The following is a 10,500-nucleotide window of genomic DNA, read 5'->3' on the forward strand; positions in this document are numbered from 1 at the left end:
CAGCAGTGGGGAGTGTGTGTGTGGATGTGAACACCTGCAGCCCCTTTCTGGTGCAGAGGCCCTCCAGAGACTCAGAGCAGATCCTTGGCGAGTTCTCCTTGCTTTGCCTTTGAGCTGGGACAGTCTTGCTCGGCTCAGAGTGTCCCCATGGAATGTAGTGCATCTTCCCTAACCTTGTTGCTGGAGGTGAGGGCTGGTCTGAGCTGAGAGAGGCTCTTCCCCATGGGGATGGGGACAGCCACACCAAGAAATGGGAAAGAAGGAATATTTGCAGCCCAGCTAATACAGTTCCAACTGCAATAAGTTTGGCTTATTTCCAGTCTCCCAACATTTGACAGGGACCTAAGGTAAAATTTGGTTCTAGACAGGTTTTAATCATCAAGCTGGGTATTGTTGATGCAGTAGATTCAATTCTGTGGTACTTTATTTGGCCTCCGAAAGACATCCTACCTGACCTCAGGGACAAAGAAGGAACCTTCAGCTGGAATCCCTGGAATTTAAAATGAAAGGAGAATGGGCCTAATCATGATATCTCAAAGTCAGAGATGGGCAGAGCTGTCCCACTCACTGCCCTGTGTCAGAGCCCTGTGCATGAGCTGTCTCCTTCCTCATCACCATGTTGGAAATCCCAGACTCCAGGACCTCAGTCATCAAACACAGCTTGTGGCTGAATGTCATCACCTGGTAAAAATTCAGAGGAACTTTGTTCTCTATTTGAATTAGCTGAGCTTTTTTAATCCCCTGTTTGTGGCATATTTTGAAAGCATTTTTAGATACTGCAGAAAACAATATTTCCTGACAAGCTCAGCCTTTTTCATTCTGACAGCACTGATTATTTTTTCTTCCACTGCTTGGAAATTAGATTTCATAGGACTTTTTGGTTCTTTGTTTTGATTCTGCTTGTGTTTCTTATCAGTACAATCAGCTGTGCAAGTCCAACTCTGGTGCAAAGTATAGAATAAGGAAAGGGAAAATTTTAGGAAATTATCTTTTAGCCAAGTGCCAGAGCTGCCCATGGAGCCCAGTAAGGAGCTCACTACAGAACTCTAGTGGGGTTTAAGATATCCAAAATGCCCTGAGATGGTTAAAGCTGCATTGGTGCTTTCTCTTGCCAGCCCTGCTGTGATGCAAGGCCCCTCCTCTATGAATAGCACACTCACAGCAGATCAGCTGAGGCTGCAGTTGCTGCTTCAGAGCATCCTGATCAAAACTGCCTTCCATTCCCAGGTCAGAGCAGCATCCCTGACCACCCAGCCCATGGCCCCAGTGCCAAAGCTCCGTGTCCAAGCTGCCCCAGCTGTGTTCAACACAGCTCTCCCTGCCTGGTCCACTTCCTGCTCTCCCTTAGCCTGGCACTGTCAGGTTCACTGGAAGCGCATGAAACACTGGAAATAGAAGCCCAGTGGGGTTGAGGCTGCTCACTGATTCAGGCTGCAGGATAATCTAAATAAGGAGGCAGATTCTCTGTGTTTGCCTGTCTAGGCTGAGTAATCCTCAAAGTTATGACTTGGAGGGAACTGAAGCAACTCAGGCCTGAATGCAATGCTCCCAGCTTGGAGGATGCTTTAGGAACCATATGTCATGTGCTGCCCTCAGCTGAGAGCAAACATCTCTGCCCTGGGGATTGTCTGCCCTGGCCACATCTGAGACTAAAATTAGCAGAGTGTTGCATAAATTGTGAGCTGTAGATTGTCAGTGCTTCCTTGCCTGGCCCAGAGTGAGTTTTAATACTCATTCAATATTTCCTCTAAGAAGAGACAATAAACCCAGTGGAGGAGAAGCAGAAAAGCCAGAACCCCATGGTGCTGGGTCTGTCTGGAGGCCTGTAAAGCAATCTGGGATGCTGCTGGGGGTTCACAGCTTAGAGCAGATTACAGGGTTTGGCCTGAGCAGCAGAATGCTGAAGCAATGGGTTTTACTGCAGAGTGAAGCACAGAACAAGGTGTTATTAAACAGATGGATTGCTAAGAGAACAAATAATGAGACAAAAGATTCACAGGGAGCCAGCATGGGCAGGCTGACCAAGCCAAAGCATGTGGGTCTGCTTGGCTCCGGCATAAATAATTGGGTTTTTGCTCAGACACAGTGCAACGCCATAAAAAGGTGTAGTTAACCTCTAGTGTTAAAACTTTTTTTATGGGTTCAGGGCCTTCAGTGCTGTGCCAACCACTTTCTCTGTCTGCACCACACTCCAGTCAGACCCTTGGACCTCCCACTAGAACTCAGAGTGAGTTGTTAAACACAAGCAACCACAGAGGTTGGTGCCAGATCTCCCTTTGGACATGGAAACGATGACAGCTCTGGAGAACAATCTGCTCTTCATCACTGTTAGGAGAAGGACACAAAGTTTGAAGGAGGAAAAACTTGCTTGGTTTGGCTCCAGCTACTTCCTAAACATGCTTGCATTTCTCAGGAAGGGCTGTCCAGTTTTTGCATCCTGGCTGGAATTCCACAGGTAAATTTGTCAAGATGTGCCTTCAGCAGCACAGCACCTCTTCTTGCTCCAATATCTGAGTATTTTCCAAGCCATAACTGCACCTTCAGCATCCTCTTCTATGCTGATCCTACCTTTTTATTGATTCCCATTGATCCCTCTTGGTATCAAAAGAGATTTCTGGCAACTTTCCATAGGCTAGCCGACACCCCCATTAAATCTGGTGGAAAACTAGATGTGGAAATAACTTGAAATACTTGATATTGGTAAATTAAAGGTTTCCTTAGGAACCATACACTTGAAAAACACAGTCTTTCAAACAGGAAAAGGTGTCCTGATGTCAGACCATTCATGTTCAATGCATTAGAAAGCAAAATTTTTAAAACAAATTCCACACTGCTGCAAATTACACTTTGAGTATATGCAAGCATCACCTTCCAGGTATGATTTGGGTTTGGTCTTGTTCAGGCTGTGAAATAAAAGTAGACCTCGGGATCTTATTTTTGTTGTGTTTTCAACTTAGATAATTCAAATTTTTTTTAAAGAAAACATAAACAGTAAACTGCAAATTCAGCATGTTTCTGAATAGGTAACACAGTGAAGAATGACAGCAATGTGTTTAGGCACATTTCTGAGGGTTTTAACAAAATAATATGTTAATTATTCTATTTTACAAGTTAAATATAGACAATGCTTATATTTTGCTATAAAATCTAGAACACAACTCTATGCAAAACATGATCAAAACAAACAAAAATAAGTGTGGTTTTTTTTCTGCTACCCAGAAAAGAAAGGACTTAAAGCAACTTCTACCAATTTAACACCTTGAAAGATCTCCAAATGCTGCTTAAGCCTGTATTTTTATTATTGTTTCATTAGAGCTGTTTTCTTTCCACGTTTAGACAAGTCAATACTCCCGTTTACCTCTCTCAAGGTCGTTCAGAGAACATTAATTACGGTGTAATGCTGGGATGGAGCACTGCTGTCTCCACCTGTGCTGCAAAATCAACTGCTGACTCCAGATACAGGGATGGATGGATGGATGGATGGATGGATGGATGGATGGATGGATGGATGGATGGTCGTGCTGCAGAAGGAAGAAATGGCATTTGAGTAAAGGCAGGAAGAGGAATATCCCTGTTCCTTTTGTCTCAGAGTGTGCACTAAGACCCAGAGTTATCCCTGCTCTCAGCTGACCTCGGAGGGTCTCGTGTCTTTATTACATCCATGCCAAGTTTATTTAAATTCCCAAAGACAAGAGGTTAGAGCAGACTGGGTGTGCGGTTATCTATCACCTTTTTAAAAATAAAATTAAATCCACGTAAACTCCATTTTTTTGAACAAGGATCTTGTTCAAAATACCTTTGCATCAGCTGAAGGGGAGCTCTGTCACCTTCCCCAGCCCTGCCATGGACCGCAGTCCTGCTGGTGCCAGCCCCCAGGGAGAGGCACCTCCCGGCCACCCCCAGGCACATTTCTGGGGTGTTTTAAACATGTAACATGAGAATTGCTGTATTTTACAGGTTAAATATACACAAATGCTTGTGTTCTGCTACAAAAATTAAAACAGGATCCTATGTAAAACCAGATCAAAACCACGGACAAATTAAAAGAAAACAATAACATTGTTTGGTGTGGAATGAAATCTACAACTCGATCAAGGCAGGACTGAGCAGACCCCCCAAGCCCTGGGGGACGCGACCCCGCTGGTCACAGCAGAGCCTGAGGAGGAACGGCGGGGGCTGCACATCCCCGTTGCCCTTTGTGGGGTCTGAGCATCCCCTGTGCCGGTCCTTGTGGGGTCTCAACACCCCGCCGTGCGGGCGTGAGACCCCCGCGGGGTCTCAGCATCCCCCGTGCGGGCCTTTGTGGGGTCTCAGATTCCCCTGTGCTGACCCCTGCGGGGTCTCAAGACCCCTAGTACCCGCCCCCGCGGGGGTCTCACCGCTCCGTGCGCCGCGCGGAGCCCCGAGAGCCGTGTCCGGGCGGCCACCAGCGGCCGCAGCGGGCGGGTGCTCCGCAGCCCGGCGAGAGTTAACGGCGGCACCGCCTCTCCATTGGCGGCCCCGCGGCGGCTGCGGAGCCCGCGCTCTCCCCGCGCGTCCGGCCGGCCCCGCGCTCCGAGTCTCCATGCGGCGGCCGCCGGCATGCCCGGCACGCCCAGCCTGCTGCCTCCGCTGCTCGCCCTGCTGTGCCTCGGGGTCGCCGACCCCAACCCCGACCCCGACCGCGACCCCGACGAGCCGTGGTGCCCCTACAAGGTGGGCGGCGATGGCGCGGCGGCGGCGCGGCTCTGCTTCCGCCCGCCGGTCCGCGGCTTCCAGTGCTCGGCGCGGGGGTGCCGCGCCCACCGCTCCGCGGGCGGTGCGCTGGTGGCCAACGTGCTGCGGAACGGCAGCGTGCTGCTGCAGTGGGGGCTGCGGCACTGGGGACCGCCGCCGCGCCCCGCCGCCGCCCTGCGCGGCTTCGCGCTCAACTGCTCCTGGGACGGCACCTACACGCGCTTCCCCTGCGACAGCGTGGAGCTGGGAGCCGCATGTCGCGACTACCTGCTGGCCGAGGCGCACGGCAGCGTGCGCTACCGCCTGTGCCTGCAGCCGCGCTACGCCCCGCCGCGCCCCGCGCCGCCCGCGCAGTGCGTGGAGTTCCGCGTGGAGCCCGCGGCCATGCGCGATATCGTCGTGGCCATGACGGCCGTGGGGGGATCCATCTGCGTGATGCTTGTCTTCATCTGCCTGCTGGTGGCCTACATCACCGAGAACCTCATGAGCCCCGCGCTCAGCCGCGGAGGACACGCGGCCGCCGCTCCGCGCCGCGCGTAGTGCGGGAGGGAATGATGATGCTGCTGCGCCGCGGAGCTCCCGCAGCCGTCATTCCAGCGCTTTCCGTCGAGGGAAGAGCTTTCCAGACTGTTCTGGCAGCGTTGGGTTTGCCGTGCTCGAATTTCCAGGATGTGCGTTTCCAGCGGAGTTTGGAGCTCTTCTTCCTCCTCGAGTGGCTTCTCAGCCAGAGCCGTTCATGGGGACTAAACTCGTGGCATCTCTGCAGATCAAAAAACATTGGCAGAGGTCCACAAGTGCCAGAAATAGTCTGTTTTTAAGGACAAGCGGCAGATCTTACCGAGGGCCTGTTTGAAAAGACTGTCCAGAACACCCTCATTTTAAGCATAAAACCTCTTGGTCTTAGACCCGTACTTGATCTTTTTCCTGTGGGGTGAAGTTGTTTAAGGTTCAGGAGAACTGTCTGGTGGAACCACAAACCGCATATCTAAGTGTGTGTTTGGTCCAAAGCCCACTTAATCTCATGTTTTAGGTGGGTTTTGTATCATGCCTTATGCCGGTCACAAATTTTGGGGCCTAGACTGGCCACCGTCCAAAAACAACTCGAGTTTCCTGGTCGAGGGTTTTCTGGTCAGCTCCAGTGACCATCAATATCCAACACCTGCTTTTCTCCCATCACAACTGTGTTTCTATAATAGTTTCACAGAGAGTGAAGGTAAAGGGATAAATTCAGTAAGAAAACTCCATTTTGTTGAGCAAGTAGGAACCAACCCTTAATTATAAGTAAGATCTAAGTGAGCACCCCCCTTGTCCCCTGAAATCCCCTCCTTTAGCAGTGCAGCTGCACTAAGGTAGAAGCTTCTTGACCACAGAACTCACTGATGTTATAGCCAAGTGTTTTGAGCATAGGAACACTCCCTGTTAACTCCTCACTTGATGCTGTAGTAAAGTAAGGTTTTAGCCATACTCTAGTACTGATTCTATTGTGCCTTAGTGCTGAGAATTTGTCCCATTTTTATTGGTGTATCTGTTCCTGTAGTTCTCGTAGTTAAGCGTATCTCCCTCGTGTTCTTGTCTCTGGAGTTAGTGGTTGTTGGTTTGTCTGATTGTTTTTTTAAAAATAACAAAACCCAACTTGGGCTGATCATTACTTGAAGCTTAATATATACACAAAGTAGTTACCTTCAGAGAGGTATTTAGTGAGGTAGTTTTTAGTATGTGTTGTACGTATGTAGTTGACTGCTGTAACACAAAAAAATAATTTATTATCACTTAGGAACTGTGCACCTAAAGCGAAAAAAAAGTAGGGGAAAGGCTCTGCTGTAAAGGGACTGTTGCTGTTAAAACACGTCAGGTTCACATGTGATCTGTTTGTATAAATGTTTAGCACTGGTGAACAACCTGTTTGTTTTTCCTTGTGAAAGTTGTTTGTGAAGTTTAAACTTGGTGGTAGAGGGTAAATATAGGAAGTGTGTGGAATCCTTAACTATACACAGTATTTGTACTGAACATAATCCCTTCAAGAACTTGGGAGTGGCTGAGGAACTGAAGGTCTGCATTTCATCAGACAGAAACAGCTTTTTTTTTTCTTTATTCCTGCTGTGTTTCCATTCTCACATGCAGCTGACTCCATATGTTTATGTCTTCTATGTTTATTACCTTGCCTATGTACTTGATTTAAGCAACTCATTGATGCCATCATTTTTGAGTTTTTATCCCTAAGGAGATCAACTGCTGGAAGAAAAGGTAATTTTTAATTAAATGAAGACAAATTTTGGTCTTTTAAAGGTTTCAAGTCAGCCTTTGCTGTAACCAGTTCAGCACAGGGCCATCAGAGTGCCACTGATTTTGTACATCTCTGTCACCTTTTGTCAACCAATGTCACCATTCTGTTCCTCATCTTGTCATGAATTGCCAGATGTGAAAACCAGCTGTATAAACAATGAGCCTTGTACTACCTTGGCATTGAACTTAATAAATTAAGAGGATAATGAAAAGAAATGAAAACTTCATAAATATTTAAAGGTTCAAGATCTTGCTTGACTCAAACTGAGTCTGCCCAAACTGGTCATAATAATATTCCATTGCCTACTGTAAAATGATTACAGTATTCATGGAAAAACAAGAGATTTATTCTCTGAATACTCAATTTTATTTACTAGAGGTTTGGACTATAGATAACTGGGTAATTCAGGTGGTAACACTGATGTAAGTCTGAGGAAATGGAAATTTAATTTACAGTTTTGAACATGACTGTCTTGAGTAAGACACCTCTGCAGGTAATAATGACCTAATAGTGTAATAGGTAATAATGACCTGCTAAAGCAGCACCTAGAAGATACTGAAGAGATATTTTTGTAGTCATTTCACCTTTTTATTAATCAATCCCTGGGGATTGCATTGCAACAGCATGCTGAGCAGAGGGTCAAAGAAGAATATAAATCCTGATAGAAGAAAATCTGCACTTTTCTGAAGGTTTTAATTTTTTTTTTTTTTGCTTTTCCTTGCATTAAAAATGGGATACAGGAAACAATATTTCAGTTTCTCAAGCATTTTCAGTGGATTAAGCTTTAATTGAACACATCTAGGTGAGTGGAAAAGAAATCAGAGTATTCTCTGGTTGATTTTGTCATTAAGCAAAATATCTGTTGACCCATTGATAACTGGATTTTTTTTTCCTTCTATCACTGTGGAAATTTCTGCCACCACGAATGTAGACATTGCTTGTGATAATGAAAGGGAAAATTACATGTACACAGGCTTGGTATTAATTCAACTGCCACAAGCCTTAGTGAGAGTGCATAGTTAAATCTTTCTGCAGTCTTTGCAGGATTTCCCAAAATGTGCAGAGTAGCTTATGGAATGATAATCCATACTGCCTTGTCCAGGCAGCAATAAAGAAGTGGCAGAATGCTGATTTATAACTGCCAAAAAGCTGCTTTGGGAAAAAGTGGAAATGGCTCCTAAGGCAGCTACACATTCTCCATGTACCTATACAAGCACCTGCTATTAAAAATCCATGTGATGCCTTTTAGGTGTTTTATTATTCTGCATTTATCCAGTCATTTCCATTACAAATACCAGTTAAAATGGCAAGTGATATGCTCATTAACAAGCTTCTTTTTAATTTGCCCTGTGCTAAAGGTGAGGAAAACAACTGCTTTTTCCTTGCCCTGTGCTTAAATGTGCGCAGCTCAAAGCCCAACTTGACCCCAGGTTTGAGTCTTCTGGAGGAAACAGTCTGTGCCTCAGACATAGAATCTCTCTTAATTACATTATGATATTTTTTTGTGAGACGTATATGGAAAGGCTGCCTGGCTTTACTTGGAGGTGCAGGCAAAAGCTGGGATTTTGCTTCCATGGAGACCTGGAGTTTCAGTTTTACATGCCGCTGTGTTTCACCAGCATGTTCCAAAAGAAAGCTGGGCTGGAAGGAGGAAAAGAGGCAGGTAACAGTGTCACATCCCTGGTAAAAGCTTTGGAATTATAGCAGGGATGCTTGGATGGGGTTTTTGGCAGTTTTAACCTGAGCAAAACCACCCTGAGATGTGTTGCTTCAGCACAAGTCTGGTCACTGCATCTCTGATAACTCCCTGACCAGAACCACCAGGTGATCAGATACTGTTACTTGCAGAATAAGAATTAAGATCGTGGTCAGGGATAGGAATGGCTGAGAGGGGACCCAAGGAAAGAAGGTTTTGCGGCAGGGGCAAGGAAATGCCGAGGGGACACGTTTCGGTGGGAAATTCTGGGTAACAAAAGGGCTGCATGAGGAAAGGGGAAATATTTATTTTTTGAAGGTGAAGGGATAGTGAGAAAAGCTTTATTTTTTATGGAAAATACAAAAGAGAGGGAGACGTTTTACCCGGAGGGAGGAGAGGAGAACAGTGGTTGTGGGAGCAGGTGCTGAATGTCATGAAAAACTGCTGGAAGTGCTGTGGTGATAATGGGGAAAAAATGCCTCAGAAAGCACAAAGGGGAAAAAATATCAGTGGTAGGGTGTCGCCCTGAAAACTCAGCTTCTGAGCTTGCTAACATAGTTTTCTAAGGACTTTCCCAGGACAGTAACTGTAAACATAGATACATGTACATTCTTCCTGTTACACGTCTTGTGATGGGCATCTCTCATGGCCAGTGCAGTGAGAAAGTGTTATCCTGACCATCCAATCCCTGGCCGTGGACAGAAGCCTATAAATCCTGGGAGGAAAAATAAACTCTCTTCCTTTCACCACACCTCGACCTGTGTCCGTGTGATCTATTCAGCACCAGCGGCAACAGTAGGGCAGAAAAATTCCTATTCCTTCAGGTAAGAAGCACCGAGGAGAGTGTCCTGCCTCACTAGTGAAGTTCAGCTGGGCTGGGGAATAGATTTGTTCCTTTGATGTCCTGGTTTATCTCCTGTATTTCTCCTGCTCCATTTCCTCCTCCTGCCATTGAAACAGTGCAAGACCAAAGTGGAAAAGCATTATGAGATGGAAAAGGGAAAAGATGACAAAACCCTCAGAGAAAAATGGGAGTGAGCTGGTTTGAGCAAGGAGCACGGTGGTAATTTTAACCTGTATGTGAGAAAACAATTCTGAAACTAGTGTATTTCTGTGGGTACATAAATAACTCGTAGTTTTGGCCATTCTAATTTGTGCAGTTTGCAGTAAAAGCGTGAGCGTTCCTCCTAAAATGCAGAATCCCAACAGTAACCAGCTGTCCGCGTTCTGTTCGCTGCGGATCTCCTGGACACAGAAGGGGCCCTGGGATTATCCAGGGTGTCGACCCCATTTCTCCTCCTCGGGATGACTCAATCCTGCACCCAAAGGCTTCCCCTCGGGATCTTCCCGTGTCCCAGCCCCGCCGCGGCGTTTGGCTGCCATCTAGCGCCAAACGGAGGGAAATTTGTCCTAAAAACCTGCTTTTCTGACAAGTGGTGCTTTTTAATTCCACAGCCTCACAGAGAGGCCTCAAGATTCAGGGATTCGCGCTGAATGGCTGTTTTTTGCTGGGAGCCCTTGAGGCCTCATCGCTTTTATGGGTGGAAGATTTTGAAATCTTCCTAATGTTCAACCAAAACCTCCCCTGGTGCAATTGTGGCTGTTCCCTCTCCTCCTGTCCCTGTTCTCGGGAAGAAATCCTAATCCCCCCCATCTGTCCCCTCCTCTCGGGGAGCTGTGCAGAAGGTCCCCCCTGAGCCTCCTTTTGTCCAGGCTGAGACCCTTTCCCTGCTCCCTCAGCCTCTCCTGGGGTTCCAGACCCTTCCCAGCTCCATTCCCTTCCCTGGATGAGGTGAACGAGAAG

At 46.9% G+C, this 10,500-nt stretch overlaps 1 protein-coding gene across 1 annotated transcript; it reads left to right on the forward strand.

Moving 5' to 3' along the window:
* Window positions 1-126: 126 nt before the first annotated feature.
* On the forward strand, window positions 127-7,215 carry FNDC10 (fibronectin type III domain containing 10). Its single transcript, XM_086860054.1, has one exon. The coding sequence runs from the start codon at window positions 4,582-4,584 to the stop codon at window positions 5,254-5,256; it is 675 nt and encodes a 224-aa protein (XP_086716180.1). The 5' UTR covers window positions 127-4,581; the 3' UTR covers window positions 5,257-7,215.
* The last annotated feature ends 3,285 nt before the right edge of the window (window positions 7,216-10,500 follow it).

This window comes from Cyanistes caeruleus, chromosome 22 (assembly GCF_971803275.1).
Source record: "Cyanistes caeruleus chromosome 22, bCyaCae1.hap1.1, whole genome shotgun sequence".
Classification (NCBI taxonomy): Eukaryota; Metazoa; Chordata; class Aves; order Passeriformes; family Paridae; genus Cyanistes; species Cyanistes caeruleus.

Coding starts and splice junctions, on each gene's coding strand:
- FNDC10 (XM_086860054.1), top strand. CDS start 4,582: ATGCCCGGCACGCCCAGCCTGCTGCCTCCGCTGCTCGCCCTGCTGTGC.